Source organism: Alligator mississippiensis, chromosome 7 (genome assembly GCF_030867095.1).
Source record: "Alligator mississippiensis isolate rAllMis1 chromosome 7, rAllMis1, whole genome shotgun sequence".
Classification (NCBI taxonomy): Eukaryota; Metazoa; Chordata; order Crocodylia; family Alligatoridae; genus Alligator; species Alligator mississippiensis.
This window is the reverse complement of record NC_081830.1, coordinates 85,657,807-85,675,730: the sequence shown is the minus strand read 5'-3', so window position 1 is coordinate 85,675,730 and position 17,924 is coordinate 85,657,807. Positions and strand designations below refer to the sequence as shown.

Here is a 17,924-nt window from a genome sequence, read left to right as displayed (position 1 = left end):
AAACAAACCCCAGCCCAAGCCCTGGCAGGCCAGAGCCCAGCACAGCAGGGCAGGGGAAGGGGCACACAGCTAGTGCTGGGCAAGCCTCAGTGGCCTACATGGTGCCAAGGTCTCTCCCTCCACAGCCCAGGAGCAGGGATTTGACCACATTTCAGCCCGTCAGGGGAGGGCATCACTGCCCATGGCTGGAAGATGTGGGCTAGGGGTGGGGGGCAAACCGGGGAAATCTTTCCTGAATGTGTACCCCTTCCTAGCTCCCTCTCAGCTGCAGGGCTGGGGCACAGGGCAGAGAGGACTAAATGGGAATACAGGCCTCAACCCCTTGTCCCAGCCCAGGTATTTCATGCAGGCTCCAAGCCTCACACTGCCTGCAGAGCTGGGAGCCAGGGCTGCATGCAAGTGGACACCCGCGTCTTAGAGGGACATCATCCTATCCACATACAACAGGACTGTGGCTAACAGCAGATGACCCACCCTTCAATCAGAAGGCAGGGCAAAGTTGCACCTTTATGGATTATACAGAGAAAGCATGTATTTTCATGAATCCAAGTTCACTTCATGAGATACTGCCTTTTAATTACCAGCAGGGAATTAAGCCTCACATCAGCTGCATGTCCTGCTGCACTGCAAATTCAAGACCCCTCTTCCCCTTTAACTGTTCCCAAATAAATAATGCTCCCTAAGTGCCATGGCTATGCCTACTGTCAGCCAATTTCTTGTTCACCAGACCAGCTCCACAGGTGAGGCTCAGGGGTCTGAACTAACCAGTGTGGGCACCTGTTGCTGGCGGTTCCCACATACCTACAGGATCCCAAGCTAGGAATGAATGGAGCTAGCAGGTCTGATTTCTCAGCAGCAGAGACACCCCCCCCCCCATATTTTCACAACTGAAGGCACGGGAGGTTTCAGGCTAGCTCCTCCTCCTTGCACCCCATGTTGGGTTGTGCTGTTGCCACCTCCGATGGCTTTGGAAGCTTTGCCAAGTTCAAAGTCTTACAAACTCTTAATTGCCACCTCTCTGCTTCCTGACAACAGGCTTGTTTTCTACTGACACAGCAGTGTGGAAAGGAATCGCACTGGAGAGGGACAGAGGGCAAAGCAGAAACATCCTGGCAAACAAGCAGCACAGGCTGTAGCTCTTGGGTCACAGTAGCCATGCCGCACAGCTGGCAGTCCAACAAGGTTTGTCTTTGCTTGGGCAGGCAATGCTAGACTCATACCTTTTTCTGCTGCTGTAACAGGTACAAACACAACCTCAGCATTGACTAAGAAGCTTTTCCTTAACTCAAACATTTTCATATTCAAATATCTTCGATATCAATTCTTTTCTCCCCTTGTTTTGGGAGGCTTGGTTGGGAATCCCCAGACCTGGAGCGATACTTCTCATGACATAAAATAAAAGCCACTCAATGGCAAAGATACCCCAAACCCTCCAATTCTTTCATGTGTCTATGGAGAAACATTTCTTTACTGGGGAGAAATGGCAGATGGGGACAATGTTAAATTATTCCCAGGAAAAGCCTCGCCCAAAAGCACTTGCTGTGAGCCTGCATGAAGCCTTAATAGAGAATAAGGTCGTGAGGAGTCGGGCACCCCCTCCCACAACTGCAGAGTCAGTCATTTGTGATGCCACAATTACACCGGTTCTCCAATCCTCCACACAGTCCTCCAGCAGCGGAGTCAAGGCCTGACACTTCTAATTAAAACATGGATAGGAACAGCTTTCTCTGCATAGAAAAAAGGAGAGGGGGCAAAATTTGCACTTTGCAGGTCCAAGGTCTAAACTCTGCAAAGAGCCTTGGTAAGGAGCACTAGCCTGTGTTGACAGGGCTTGGTTATCCAAACTGCTGTCACGTAGTAAGTAAAAGGATCCCTTTGAAGCCTGTTTCTTTAAAACAGGGGCATCAAAGATGCAGCCAGCGGGCTGGATCCAGCCTCCAGAGCCATGTCATCTGGCCCACATGCTGGAATTTGGAACTGGGGCAAGCAGCAGTACCATTAATTGCTGCAACTCCCAGAACCTCAGCAGCTGCTGCTTATCTCGAAACCAAAATTGCAGCCCTGAGGGCCAGACCCAGCCTGTGGATGGGTATTTTTGACACCCCTGCTTTAAAGAAACAGGCTCCAAAGGGACTGGATCTGGAATATAAAGACCTACAGCTGGAAGAAGGGGACAAATCCTCAAACAAGAAATCTCCAGAGGTGCAGAAGAGATCTGCTTTCAGCAGCAAAAGGAATGGGCGTGAATGGGCAATAACAGGGAGAATTAGTGGGAAGAAAAAAAAAGACAATGAGTTCATACAAAGCCCGGATTTGGGCCTTGGACCCCATTACCTTCTAAAAATGCAGAAAATTGAGGCCTGGGGTTTCTCCCACCAGGCCCAGCCAAGAACTTCTCCAAGCCCCTCCATCACTGAGCTGATGCAGTACTGTGGTGTCACTGCAGGATCCAGGAGGAGGGAACAAGGAGCTGGGTGGGGACAGCTTCCCCCAGAAGTCACTGATACTTAGCTAAATGTGGCACGAAATGATATGAGGGAGAAGGCGAATGGCAAGTAGGTCAATCCTCACAGAGCTCTAAAGCACAAGTTTCCCCGGTTGCAATGGGGCTGCTAGGACAAGACCATTCCCTACCTCACTGGCTTCCTGCGTTAACCCCAATTCTTTTCCCCCATCCAAGGAGATCACTGCATTTCACCAACACAAAGCCATGCAATCCCCTGATGAGCAGGGCAGTATTATCAAAGAGGAAAACTGAGGCCCGCAAAGGAGGGACCTACAAATCAGTGGTAGACCTGGGGACCTCCCTCCTTTGCACTAGCTACAATGAGTAGGTGTACACTGATCTTTAGAGTCGAGTGTGAGCAACCTCAAGCACCAGAACTGCCCTTCTCTTCTATATTGTACCTTGGTGCCTGAACCGAAGCCATCTAACCCAGTGTTTCTTTCCTGAACACAGCACTACCATGTGCCCCAGCATCCCTTTGGAGCCCCTCTAGGAATCAGTCTGCCGAAAACTTGTCTTTCTTCCTGGGCAGTAGAGAGGAAGTGGTGTGAAGGAAAGCTGTGTCAAAAACAGGGTATTGTGGGACTGCTGCTGGCTGACTCCCTATGTACCAGCCCTGCTTGCTTAGGTAAGTTCAAAGCACACTGGAAAGGAGGGATGGGGTAGACTTGTGACCCAGAAGCTCAGGAAAGCTCGCAAGGTCAGGCAGGATTGCTACCAGGATGGATGGTCAGAAGATATGGGTGTGAGGGCAAACTTAGGGTCACCCCTACCAATTTAGATATAACTACAAACATCCTAATCTTCATTAAAGCTTTAGCCCCAACCACCTCAACATTAATTATAATAATAATAATTATTATTATTATTACTTATTATTATTATTATTATACCACCACTACCCTTTGCCAGCTGTTCCAGTGAAAACACAGATGCTCCCCTACTTGGTGGGTTACCCCAATACTAGGAAAAGAACAGAGTCCACCATGTATTACTGAGAAACAAACACCCTCAAGAAGGTGCCACTTGTGAGAGCAGCCACCGGAGATTCAATGCCACAGAGCAGCACACACAGCGCCTTACCTTATCGTGGATGAGCCCATGGAAGAGGATGCTATGCATGTCTCTGCACAGCCGCTCCAAGCCGCCATACTTGGACCAAACATTCGGGTTGTTGGTGGACACCAAACCCTCCACTGTTGTCTTCAAGTTGCCCAGAAGTTTCCAATGCTCCTTCCTACACAGGCAGAAGGAACCAGGGCCAGTGAGTTACCTAGTCATGCAGCAAACAAGGTTTAGGAGGCCAACAGCAGCATCATTGCCCCCACAAAACCTTTGTGAAGCTGAAATATTTGGGCAGGAATCCTAGAAGCTTGCAAGACATGAGTGTCCCACGCACACTGCCAAAGTACCCCCACCTGAGGTTCAACGAATTGCTCGCTATATTCATGAGCGTCCCGCTGTGGGCCACTGAGACCACGCAAACTTCAGGCTAGGAGGGGACCACTCCAGCCTGCTTCTGCCAGTATTGTGATGAATGCCAAGGCTGAGAGATTTCACTCCTGCTGTGCAGCATTAGCACACTTGCTCTCCCTTAAATGCCAACACTATACATGGACTGCAGTCTGCATGCCACCCAGCAGCCAAGCCTGTTTAGAAAGGGCCTCTGTAGACCCAGTGAGAGGAGCTCACAGCTGTCTCTGATTATTCCAGAGGCATTTTTTTGTTTCAGCTCAATGATCACGTGCCTTGGACATATCTCTCAGTACAAGGGCAAGGACAGGGGCTATCACAGCTGAGTGAGCAAGATGTTCTGTTGTGGTACCGAAGGCTCACTCCAAGGGCCACCCCAGCTGGCCCAGGGGTAGATAGGCACCTGGCTGTTTGGATGGGGGAGTCTAATAAGATGCTGGTCACATGCCCTCCTGTGTGGGCCACTGGCTGGCCTGCCTTACCCACTTCTCCCAACAGACTGCTAGGCTCAGCAGGGCTTGAATGTTTCAGTGCAAAGAAAACCTCAGGAGCAGCTCTCCGGTCCTCACACCAGTAAGTTGTGTTCTTGCCGAGGATTCACATTGCCAAGGCAGAAGGGAGTGCAGGCTGCCAGGCCAAGCCTCGCATCTGACGAAGTAGATGGAAAGCCTCACACCTCTCTGGGTCAGCTAGTCTAAGGTGCCACCCTGCCGTGCCCTCGGCCTGATGCCCGACTAACATGGTGAACTCCCTCTGTGCACACCCCAGGAACAGGCCTGTCCCAGGCAATCCTGCTTCTTGCGCACACAGCTCCTGGCTGCCCCAGGTAAACCAGGAAAAAGCATCCCTCCCTGGTAAGAATGGGGCTGGATGGGCACAGGGCAGTATCATAACTGGTCTGTGTCCACACACAAAGCTAGCAGAAGATCTGGGAATGAATCCCACAGGTCCTGACCCCTGGCCTAACCACTAAACACCACCACCTGAGCCAGACATTCATAGTTTCATAGTTATTAAGGGCTGGAAGGGACCTTACAGATCATTGGGTCCAGCCCCTCTGCACGTGGGCAGGAAAGACTGCTGGGATCAAATGGTCCCAGCAAGAGCTCATAAAGCCTCCACACTGAAGATCATTGAATTTTAAAGCAGGGGATGGGGGAAAGAGACAGAATATCACATAGAGACGTAGGGCTGGAAGGGATCTCCATAGATCACCTAGTCCAACCCCCTGCTGAGGCAGGATCATCCCTATCCAAACCATCCCAGACAAACCCATCATCTAACCTCTTAGTAAAACTACCATCAACCCTGACACAGCAGAGACATCACACCCAAAGCTGTCACAGGGGAACTATAGCAGCTGACATCCTGTTTCTATCAAAGGGTGTTAATATACATTCAAGAGATCCCAAGTAGAGGGCCACTTCCCCCACTAGAGGAAGGCAAAAACCCACCCTGACCAATTCCGTTCTCAACGGGGCCAGCCAGGCACGAACCCCAGCAACGCAGCAGCAGGTACAAAACCCTGCATAGACCGAATCATGGCTCTGTGTTTCCTCTTAGCGTCCCACACAAACACACCCAGGAGGTAGCCAACAGCGTCCTGCAGCCATTCAAACAGCACGAAATGAGAGAAGCAAAGACAAGGTGGAAATAAATGGCATTTAAAAAAAAAATGTTTTCATCGTAAGTGGCTGATGAGCTCTTTGTAACCCAGAGGAGGTGGCTGGATTTTAAAATGTGATACAATCCCATCATTTGAGTCTTTGGAAGGAAGCTTCTGTCAGCTGCAAAGATGGCCTTTGCCAAGACTCTTGCTTTCTCACTGTCTGAGCACCGAAAGGACAGCAAGTCAGTTCAGTTCCTCCTTTGCAAAAAACCTGGCAAGCTTTAGTGGTCCAAGCTGTTTGCTGTTGGCTTAAATGGCTTGGGAGGGCGGGGGGGGAAGTGTTATTAATTCTGCCCAAAAGAGCTAGATCCAGTGAGAACAGCTCATGCACTTGGCAATTGGACAAAGGGCAGGACCGGCTGCTTCTCGGGGACATGTGAAAGAACGGGCTTGTGCTGAGTTTGAAAGGGTCACGCGTCGATGGAGGGGCTCACATTACAGCACAAATCACTCTACGCTAACTTGTCAGGGGCTGTGAAGCGCGTCAGAGGATGGGGTCCCAGAAAATCCCTGGGGGGCCTCAAAGGGAGGTACTCACACTGCTCAGGGCAAGTTTCCTCACCCTCCCTAGACCCTGAGAGATCAGCAATAGGGCAGCCTTCACACAGCACAATCAAGGCCTCTTTATCTAGGAGCAAACCAGTAAACAGGATAAGACGCAACCTGCGGCGCACTGAGACACACTTAGTAGATTAAGATTCCTTAGCCGCTTGCATTTCTTGTGGCAGGGAGCAAACTAATCGTATTTGGGAGGCAGGAAGGAGCTCTGCCTTCCACGGAGGAAAGGCATGTGGGGCTGTCCTCCTGGCCAAGGGTCTCTTAGATCCACACCACAAGGACAAACCACTTGAAATGCAAGGCAAGAGCCTTGCAGACAGGTACCCCCCCATGCCATGTCAGACCAGGCAGCTAGATACTGCCACAGGCACAAATGTAATGAGTTGAGTATAAGCAGCATGCCTTCCACCCACTTTACTGTGCGCTGGGTGCTCACCATCAGAGCTGTTGTCACATCAGGACAGTCATCAGAGCTTAGCCATTGCTTTTAACAACATCTCCAAATGAACAGGGCCTAACTCAAGCAGCAGGGCAGGGAGAGAGCACGCTGCCAAAGCTGGTGCCTTTGTCTGGATCCAGGCAAACAGGCCCTTTTGGAAACACCCTGAGTCGGCCAAGTCAGACTGATGCCAGTACAAAAGCTTCCTCCCCTCTCTATGAAATGTGAACTTTCATTTCTACCCGGGGAAACTTTGATAACCTTTTCTCCAATGCCTGAAGAAGGGTGTTTGTGCCCGAAAGCTTGCAATTAAAGAATTGTTTTGGCAAAAAATCTAGTTGGTCTAATAGAAGATATCACCTCTACCACAAGTCCTGATTGCATGCAGAGAGGGGAGGAAAAAGCATTGGCAGAGCTTGCTTTGCATCCTGGTGTGGGAGCAGGGGGGGACCGCAAAGGTAGCAGCCTCGTGGTTAGACAGCAGCTGCATCTGTTCAGTGCAGTCATCTGACTGCCGCCTCTGTGAGATATTTCCAGCACTCACTCACCCAGATTCAGGAAGCGTGAGTGAAAGCACAGCCATAGCACAGATCTTACAGTTGGTGACTCAGGGGAAACTCCCTCATTGTTAGCATTGGTTTGCTATGTAACACATCCAACAGAGGCATGCTGCAGAAGCACCTGGCTTCACCTATGTCAGAGTCTCAGGAAAGCTGGATCAGACTCAGGGCTCTTACCATACAGCCTGCCTCATCCAAGAGGAATTGCATGTTCCCTCCAAAGGTAGGGCAACAGCATTCCAGCAGCTTGGAGTCACCATGTTCTCCTAGCAGGGAATGAGAGTGACACATGCTGTGCTCCAAACAAAACAATGAAATAAGACGGTAGGAAGGGAAATGTAGGAGGACAAGAGTGCAATTAGCATTGCAGGTGTCCCTCACCTGACTGAGAGAAGTCACACTTCTCATTCTGAAGAATCCAGGAGCCCTTTGCTAGTGGGATATGTGGGAATTTCTGCCAATCCCCAAAATGCAGCCAGCTCTGGGGTGGAACACGTCATCCATTTATCACTGCAACAAGAAGCTGGAGAAATGAAGAACTGCAGATGTTGGGGACTTTCGATGTGGAAGGAAATTGCCATGTGGCAGCTCAATCTAGATAGCAGAGCTGGCACTCGGAAGATTGTAGGAGCTTGCAGTGTGGTAGGTTCGCTTTCAGTTCTCATTTGCTGGACCTGCCATGGGCAGCAGCCATGCATGGGCTTCCAACAACTCCCCAGGACCCCTTTGAGACAGATGCTCCTAGCAGCACTGACAAGCTGCAGGGAAAGCTGCACCCAGGCATACCGGATCAGGGAGATGAGAAGCTGAAGTCACTGCAAAAAAAAAAAAAAAAAAATCCCAGGGGATCCCCAACCCAGGGAAGAAAGTACTTCAACTTAGGAGAGAGGAACAAGGGAAACTTTCCACCCTGGGGAAGCAGAGGTCACATTTCAGGAGAGAACAACCGCATTTCTGCATGTTTGGTGCTTAAACAGAAAACCCCAGAGGCAAGGCAGGCCTTTCCCCACGAACGACTGCACGTGTCTGCATGCGGTTCGCTCTCGGTTCAATGGCAGGATCTAACCTCTTGTTTGTGCAGCGTTTGCCCGCTGCCAGGGTGACTGGCGTGTTTCCCTCAAACAGTGTGCAAGGGCCTCCTAGTGACCGCGAGGGAGCAGAATGAAGACTTGGCAGGAAGATTTAGCAGCATCCTGAAATAAAGTCAGGTTTTTCAACACCCCATGCTACAGTTCAAACCAAAAGGAGCACGTGATAGCGAGCAAGAATCCAGCTGTGACTTTATTCTGGAGAGAGGGGCTATGCAGGGTAGGTGGGGAGGGGTTAGGAACAGATTCAAGTTTCCAGGAGAAGGATTTCCTCTGAGAAAGCAATGGCTGCAGGAGGCAGGATTTCCCCCCTAACTACTGCATCCGGTATCATGGCACCAAAGAAACCTGCCTTAAAGTGCTTTGTATCAAGCAAGACAGGACAGAGATCACACGCACAGGTCAAGCAGTTGGGGGCGAAGGTCTCCAAGCCAGAAGAGCTCGGACGATGTCCACCAGCTGATGCTCTTGCTCAAGGTGTTTTAAGGACAATCCAGATCATTATTTCTAGAGCTCTTGAAGCTCCATGCAAGAAAAGAAGCAAACTGTAGTGGCTATTTTTCCTACCGACTCATTTTACAGCTCTATCCAAGTACCCACTTGCGACAGTCACTCAGGCATCGTACCCCAACTTCAGATACCACGTGCTTTCAAACACTGTCTGGGTCTGAGCATCTGCCTCCGTTTCCTGCAGGGCAGATTGCTCTGGCTCTCCCCTGGGGACAGAATCCTTCTGTCCACTACCTTACCCTGGGTTACAAACCCCACAGCACATCTGCCTTGGGCCCAAGGTCCGTGCTCACCCTCTGCATCTCCCCCATGACTTACAAAAGCACCACTACCCACTACCACTTCCCAGTTTCAATCTCTGGGGACCCCGCAGCAGTTGAAACAAGGGCGGGCACAGGCTTTATGCAAAGGAACTCCTACACAGACGTACTTCACCCAGGAGCAAAACACCAAAGCAGCCACCTGCATGTGAAACTCTCAGCACTCAGCCCTCTGTAATTTGGCTATGCCCTATCTATGGCTATGCCTCGTCTCCCAGTGGCCAGCCAAAGGATGGTTCATGAGTCTGCACTTCAACAGAGCCGGATCCCCTGTTAGGGCGCTTTCATCCCAGAGCAATTTCAAACCGTGAAATTACCAATTGCGTGGATCCAGGTAATCAATTTTCCTCCCCCCAAAAATGAATAAATAAATAAGAAGTTCCCTTAGCTGTTTCCAGGGTATTATTTTAGAGAAGACCATTAAGATTGAGAAATCTTAACTACGCTGGCATTGTTAGCCCCTCTGCTAGGTGTCTGGGTAACCCCTCCTGGGTGTCCCAGGCCAAGACAGAGACTGCAGCGTAAAGGGCAGAGTCTAATATTGCTTAAAACTGAAAAAGTACTGACAGATTGCAAATGCATTTGCAGACACGTGCTTTGTAGCATGCCAAGAGGGCACCTGCAGAAAGCAGGGCTCGGGGGGCCAGGACTGGAGCATGCCTGCTCTCCCTTCCTGAGGACTCCCTTCATTGGGATTAGTATAAGAGGGTTTATTTCCCCTCAACTATCACTGTATTTAAATTAATCACTACCATGCTTAGTTGCAAACACAAGGAGGGTCCGACACAAAGTCTCCTTCATCCCCCAAGGAAAAGCGGCAGTGTAATATAGAGCTATAGGACAATCATAAGTTTCTTCATACCACCTCCTATGTCTAATAAGTGCTGGTATATCACAAAGGCTGTTCCATAGATCAGGATGGCTCTCCCCAGACCAAGATCTCTTCCTGGGCCAAAGGAGTAGACAGTGCAGGGACTTAGTCCTGCAATCTGATCTGCTCAAGTAGACTCTGAAACCTCTGTTGCGGAGGGTCTGACTGGAGAATTAGAGCTTCATCACAAACCAGATATGATGAGGAAGGCATGGAGAAGGGGAAAGGAGGGAGGTGAGGACACTGAGATTATGTGGCTACATAGGGTCGCAGATAAGCAGGATGCCTTGCACAACATTAGCGGTTTTGATTAGAGCAGCCGGTACAGAGAGATCCTCCCATCTCCGCTGCCGGGGACACAGAGCTGCGGACAAGGCAGATTTCCGCCAGTTATCAGGAATCGTAAAAAAAACAACTCATCAAAAAAAATAACAAAGAAGAACTGCCTGACCCGGGCGGGGAAGGCGCAGAGCCACGAAGCAACATGCAGCTAGGCCAGGGATGGCAGCTTTGGCCCCCGGGCACGGGGAATCTAACTCAACACTGTACCTGGCCCTGCGCAGATTGTGCCTATCCTGGACTGACACCCAGTGAGGCTCCCTACTTGAGCCTACACAGCTTGTCATGCCAAGAACCTCACGGCCTGGGAGCCAGCACTAGGCAACCAACTTCTGACCCGCAGAAATTGGGGAGGGAGCGTTAATACAGGCTGGACGGCCCACAGAAATCAGGGAGGGAGCGTTAATACAGGCTGGAAAGAAGCAGCATTTTAGGGTTTCCAAACTAGTGAGTCTCACTGGTATTTCAAAGAGAATTTAAGTACGTCTCACTTTAAAAAAGATGCTCCGATGTCCCCACACTTCACCTCCAGCCTTGCAAAGATGCTCCAATGACTTCACCTCCAGCCTTGCAAACTCGCCCCAGCTGTCTCACTTACGCCAGGCAGTTGGCAAAGATGCTGCCGAGCAGAGCGTGCAGACAGCCTCACACACGCCAGCCTAGTGCCAGGAGCTGTTTCATTGGTGTGACCTCTGCCAGAAGAGTCGGAGCTCCCTTAGCAATGCAAAGCTGTAATAACCTCCGAGTCCCTTCCCAGGGCTGCGAGAATGAGACCGGGTTAGGAGGAATCAAAGCAGGGCTTGGTAAAATGAAGTCAGTGCAGATGACTCAGGGCACAATCAAGGAGCTGTGCTGCTGAATAAGGCTAAAAAAAACCCTCAAACAGCAGTCAGATTATCAGCCTGGAGCCCCATTTTCACCTTGCTGCCCACCGAAGCCCATGTGCCCTTTCCGCAGCAGGCACCACCATCTATTCTAAAGGGAACATAGGAGGAAATGATGCTCTTCCTGGCCTCAGGTCACCCAATGCCCCTTTGCATTAGAAAGAGCTTGGTCTGTGGGGAACTGTTGAGGGATCTCTGCGGGGTTTCCACAGAGCCGGAGACGTTCCCAGGTCTGCTGCCAGCGCCTCTCACCACTTTTAAAGGTGACCTGCAAAGCCATCGCTGAACACAGACGGCTTTCAGCTCTCCCTGTTTGGTTTCCTAGACGACAAGCAGCCAACACGAAGCCTGCTCCTCACCCAGGCTTGGCATGCTGGGAAGAGGAAAATAAAAACCAGACCTCCAGCAAGTCATCTAACTCAGCAGGGAACAGCAGAATGGGCAGAGGAAATCCAACGGACCTCCAAGTACAGAGTGCAAGCATCCATGCACAGCATATCGAGGGGTTAAGTTGTGGAGGCTTGCAAGGCACTTTGGTTATTAAACTTGGTGGCATAGCCAGGACAGCCACAGGGTCCAGGCTCTAGGGGCAAACCCCATTCACACCTCCTGCTGGGAAGCCCTTCTCATCTTAGCCAGGGGCTTGAGAGTCCAGAAGAGCATCTAGAGGCTTGTTTTTTCTCCCCCTTCACACATAATTTTGCTGTTTCACAGAGAGATGTCAGCCCGAAAGCTGTGAGGAGCGATGTTCTTCCTGCAGACTCAAAACAGACACCATATGGCAAATTTTCTTCACCAGGCCCACGTGCTGCAAACACGAGCGGCACGAACCATGTGGGAGAAGGGACACCAGCCTCCAGGGCCTGGGTGGCCCTTAGTTGCTCCGCAGGCACGCTACTTGCAAGCTGTGACAACATGGACACGCATCTATCGGCCTCCAGCCCACGCAGGCACTGCTAGGCTATGGCTCTGCTTTGCAGAACATTTCAATAGTCCTTTATCTGGAAGCCAGCAAGCTCTTTGAAAAGCCAGCCCCCCAGCACAGCACTCATATACATACCAGGGCAAGGACCAGCTCTGTTACAGGTCTGCGGCATGCTCCCGAAATGCAGCCTCTAGATGCTATTGCCAGGATCTGCACCCCAAATGCAACTGGGGGGTAAGCCACAAGGGAGGCGATTTCAGTTCCAAGAGTCCAACACATTCTTAGGGACGGCCGAGGGAGATAAAAGGACCCAAGAGAAACCCCTGCATTTGCTCGGCATGATGTGCACGGAGGTGGAGAGAAGAGGGTATGTAGAGAGGGCAGCCCCTAGGCTCGTGCATGTAACCCCCCCCAGGCGATCCATGCTGGGAGGTGGCAGTCCAATGGCACCACAAAATGACACAGGGGTGTTTCTGAGAGCAAACAGCTGGCCAGAGGTGCTGGCTGGCTCTGCATGTTGCACACAGCGACACTAGCTGCTTTCTGCCGCAGCTGCTCGCCCCGAATTCCCCTTAAGGACTGTTGTCTGGGCTCTGCTCCCCCTACCCTCCCCTTCGTCTCGGGACCCAGAAGGTCAAACACACAGCTGCTACTTAATCTGCGCTCTCTCGGGGCTTCCCCATGGAGAAGGGACCTTCTACTGTTTGTCAGGACACAGATGCCTCTTTTATGCCATGTGCCCTGCCCCCCGGCACTGAATGCCACTTTGCCAGCTGAAGGAGATGGTTGGCCTCTGCCCTGCTTTCAGTGAGGCCTTTGCTCTGGCTGCTCCTTAGTGACAGGCCTGGAACGCATCTATGGAGCAAAGCAGACAAGAGACTCCTCTTCTCTGGGCCCTGGGTCTCCACCCAACCAGACTTTTACGTCTGCAGCGACTGGGATTTATGACCAAAACAGGAAGCCTCTCGGACAGGCCCTCTCCCTCACCTTCAGTCTCAATCACGTGCCCTCTGCACCTAGTGCAATGGTGCATCTAGAGAAGTGGAGGCTCCAAGCCAGCACCAGCGAGCAGGACAATGTTGCGCATGGGGAATACCAGACTCCTTCCCAGCACATACCGCTGAGCGATGTGTTATCAGTCAAGTGACCCACCAAAGGGGACCACGTCCTCCTCTTCCCCAGGGGGAACTGAGGCAAACCCTGATGTGTCCACCATTAACACTTGCCACTTGCTTTCCAGGGCTCCTAACACCCCCACCAAGACCTATCACAATGCTACAGTGAAATACATTGCTGCAGCTGTTGTATTTCCAGCACACGCTGGGCAAGTCAGCGCTCCCTTTATTCCACAGCACTGGGATTTGCCTCTCCAAGCTTTGCTCAGAAACAAGAGACCGGCTAAATATACCTCTGCACCCCATGACGGAGGTGTGCTCGCTGACACTCCGTCCCAAATCATCAGGGAGCCAGATGCAGGAGCGTAGAGAAGTTCAGCCACCCCACCCACCCACCCCAGCAAGTCAACTCGGACCCAGCTGCAGTTATAATGGCACTGCGGTTACTGATATTCTTTATTAACAGAAACTTCCTGTTGGGATGCTTATCGCAAACGGCCTCCAACGCTTCCCAGCCACCCGCAGCTTCAAATGTCCTGCCACAGCGGGCGCCCGAGCTCCTCTCCACCGCTCACCTCTGCCTGCCTGGAACTAGATGGCATCACAGGACCTGGAAGGGTGGATGCTGCCTAAAATCAATGGGGGTTGTCAGCAGAATACACCTGGAGAGCAGCTTCCACGTTCAGCCCAGGAAGTCAACTTCAAAGCAGAACCCGAAGCCTGAGCTGTTTTAAACAGTCGCCCGCTCAGCATCACTGAATCCACGGTGCTGGGTTGCAAGGCGGCGTGAGGCCTCACAACCCAGCAGCTTTTAAAGGCACGTTAAGGATTTCATTGACGCTCCTAGAACAGGCAGCGTTGCCAAAAACGCAGCCGACTGCCAGAAGCGTAACAGGGCAGAGACCAAAAGCAACTGCCTCCACAGGCACGGGTCTGTCACAGAGCTGCCGACAGGCAAGAGAGCGGCGGGTCGCAGGCAGGCAGCTCTGTCCTCGCTCCCGCAGCTCTGACCCGGGCTAGGGCACAGCGACTTGGTGACGGGGCGGACAGAGCTGCACCCTCTGTTATTACCCCCAGCGCTACTCCACATTACCCTAGTGCTGCCCCCTCATTATTACCCCGTGCTGCCCAGCCCAACCCCCATTACTCCAGCGCTGCCCCACACTCCCCCATTATTACCCCCCACACTGCCCCACACGCCCTGCATTATTACCCCCAGCAGTTACTGATACCTCACACCCTCCATTATTACCCCAGCAGTGCCTCATCCCTCATTATTACCCTCCATGCTGCCCCACATACCCCTGCTACTTCCCCAACCAGTTACTGATACCTTACACTCCTAGTACCCTTAGTGCTGCCCCATCCCATTATTGCCCCCACACCCTCCCCGCATTATTACCCCCAACACTTACCGATACTTCCCAGCCCCCATTATTACCCCAGCAATGCCCCATCCCCCATTACTACCCCCACGCACCCTCATTATTACCCCAGCAATGCCCCATCCCATTACTACCCCCACACACCCTCATTATTACCCCAGCAATGCCCCATCCCATTACTACCCCCACACACCCTCATTATTACCCCAGCACTGCCCCCATTCGCCCATTATTACCCCCACATTATTACCCCCAGCAATTACTGATACCTCACACCCCCATTACTACCCCAGCGCTGCCCCACCCCCACAACAGTACCCCCACCAGCTCCTGATCTCGAATTGATCCCCATAAATACTCCCCGCTCCCCACACGACAAACCCCAATGCTGCCCCGCCCCAGCAGGCACTGCTGCCCCCACGAGTACTCCCGCATGGCCCCCCGACCCGGCCCGCACCTGCCGTCCTGCCGCTCCCCGGCCGGCCCGACCTCCATGCCGGGCACTCCCGGCGCCACCGCCTCGGCGCTGCCCATCACCTGGCGCCGCCCCGCCGCGAACTACCGCTCCCAGCATGCCTCGCGCTGCGCCGAACTACTACTCCCGGCATGCCCCGCGCACGCCCGCAGCTCCCGGCGTGCCCGCGCCCGAAGGACTCCAGTTCCCGGCGTTCCCTGCGCAGCCTCGCCTTGCGCATGCGCGCTCAGTTGCAGGCTGCCTGCGTCTCCTGCACAGGGCTGCTGAGCTGGGCCTCTGCAAAGGGGATGGGGGATACCCTGCCTGCGGTGCTTCAGTTGCCCTGGGAGAATTACGTGCACTGCTGCCTGCAAAATTGTCATTTCGCAAAGAAACCCCCTCCTGCAGAGCAGGGATTGATTCATCCTCCGCTTCCGCCGCAGCAAGTGGCCCTTGGGTTCGGTCACAGTGTTAACGCAGATAAATGCATGGGTTAATGCAGAAAAAAAACACGAGCCGAGGCAGCACCACATCTGCCCAGGTTTCAACAACAGTCGCCATGATCCCGCTCAGGAAGCCAGCCCTTATCTGAAGATGTTTGACCAAAACCCAAGCAATGAGCCATTCCCCAAGTGCACCGTACACTGAATTAAGACAGATCCCTGGATTAAAGGATCGTGCTAGCAGATGCACTGGAATGAAACGTACCCGATTTAGACATCTTGTTACCAAATTCTGAATCAGTAGTGGGAGGACAAAGGCACGATGTCCAACCATTAAAATGTCCGCCTTGCCTGGTCCACTCTCCAAAGCACAAGAACATTTTTCCATGATTTATCAGAAATATAAAGGGCTTTCCATTACAAACGGGTAAGGGAAACTGTGCTGAACTATGGAGGTAGACAAGGAGGATGAAAAAAATACTGTCACCATCACCAGACTGGGACTAGCCCATGACAAACGATCATAAGGCATAAAGTCCAGGTAGAAGTGACAAGGTGCTTGATATGTTCAAGTTATCTCTCAGGGATTCAAAATCCCTGTATTTTGTCACACACCAGTGCTGTCAGTGCTCTTATTGCTTATATTGTGTTTATTGGTGCTGGGATAGCATGAGGATGTGCTGGCCGCTGTCAATATAAAGAGGAAGGTGCAATCCATGACCAGGATAATCTGCATTATAAGCAAAGAAGAATTTTTCCAGCTATTTTAGTTGGTCGTGAGATGTTCTTGTACACTCTTGGACAAATGAACCAAGAAATCCCTTCCAGCCCAATATCCCTATGACTCAAATCACTGCAAAATAGTATACCATACCATATGGTATAAGGAGCAATGCATTACGCATTATACCATATGGTATAAGGAGCAAAGCAGTAAATAACTCATAAGCTATGAGTTATTTACTGCATTGCTCCTTATACCATATGGTATACTAGAACTCTAAGTCACTACTGTATTAGAAATAATACCTAAGTACTTCTCAGCCTCAGTCTCAGTGAAGAAACTGAAATCCCACACTATTATAGGTATTGTATCGTACCAGTGAACAACTGCTCCCAGTATGTTTTGCTGGGCAAGAAACTACTCTATCCCTATCGTGCACATAAAATTTCCAGGTTGTATATGGCCCAGTCCATATCAGACCATCAAAAAATGTACTGACTCTCACAGCAGAAATATCAGAGCAAACTAAAAGTGTACTCCTGCAGAACTTACTGACATGAACAGATCCATTAACTTTATTGACTTAACAGGGACTAGGTCAGTGGTTCTTAACCTTTTTAGACTCAATGCACCCCTCAGTAGACTCAAAGTGTCCCTCAAAAAATTGCAACTCTTAGTATTCACTCATTTTTGGACTATGGAAAAATTCTAGATTAATGCTTATGGTGCAAAGAACTCAGAAAGATCACAACAAGTCAAAATGGTTTTAACACTATGAATTCCTATTTTAAATTCCTGGGTTGTTTATCTTGTGAATCCTGTTTGCACACCTAACAGCGCTAACTTGTGTGGTACCCACAACACCCTTGAAAGGATCTCAAGGCACCCTTTTTGAGAATCACTGGACTAGGTTTTGGGTGGGACCCTAGAATCGTATTACACTGATTGATTTAAACTATTCAGTTATGGGAAAATATTTTGAAATACATGAGGCCAGATTCCCTGAGGATGACAGAGATGATATAACAGTATTTAAGGACTTCCAGGACAGTTTTTTATTTGACACAAACATCAGTGATGCAAAACCAAATATTTTCTTTGTGTAATGTGTTCATTTGCAAAATGTTCTCTTTAACATACTGCAGAAACTAGTGTTTGGAAGCTGAAGCCAGAGAAATTCAAATTAGAAACCAGGCATGCAATTTTACAATTGAGGGTATTAAACCACTAGGAAAAAACTCCCAAAGGAAATGGTAGATTCCCCATCCCTCAGTGTTTTCAAACTGAGACTGGATATCTTATAGGAAAATATGCACAAGTAATTGGGTGTAATACGGGGTGAAACTCTATGGCCTGTGCTATATGAGTCACATTAGATGATCTAATTATCCCTTCTGGCCTTAAAAAAGATGTACCTACACAACTTCTTTAATGACAATCTGGGTGCAGTTATTCCTGGCAATTTAAGCACTTCCTATAGTGTTTCACTCCCGGTGTTTATCCATCAGCATGAGCAGAACCAGGGACTTCAACTCTGTATGTGGGGCTGCCAGACAGACAGCTCCCCTGACAGTCAGTGATATCATGGACTAAAAAGATGTGTAGATTTTTTAAGAGGAAAAAATACCAACTGGATTCAGATGGGCCGATGCCCCACCCCT

The 17,924-nt window shown here is 50.7% G+C and overlaps 1 protein-coding gene across 5 annotated transcripts in view; it reads right to left on the bottom strand.

Annotated features, from left to right (window-relative positions):
* The window catches only part of RUBCN (rubicon autophagy regulator), a 45,786-nt gene extending 30,566 nt beyond the window's left edge, over positions 1-15,220 (bottom strand). For 2 of the 5 annotated variants that reach the window (XM_014610834.3, XM_014610835.3), the window contains exons 1-2: positions 15,100-15,220; positions 3,590-3,743 (exon numbers count right to left, since the gene is read on the bottom strand). In XM_014610834.3, coding sequence (XP_014466320.2) covers positions 3,590-3,743; positions 15,100-15,176 — 231 coding nt within the window. In that variant the 5' untranslated portion in view covers positions 15,177-15,220. Of the gene's footprint in view, positions 1-3,589; positions 3,744-7,586; positions 8,004-15,099 lie in introns of those variants that run through there. The other 3 variants (XM_014610836.3, XM_006264166.4, XM_059731253.1) reach the window with 3 other exon arrangements.
* Positions 15,221-17,924: the final 2,704 nt, after the last annotated feature.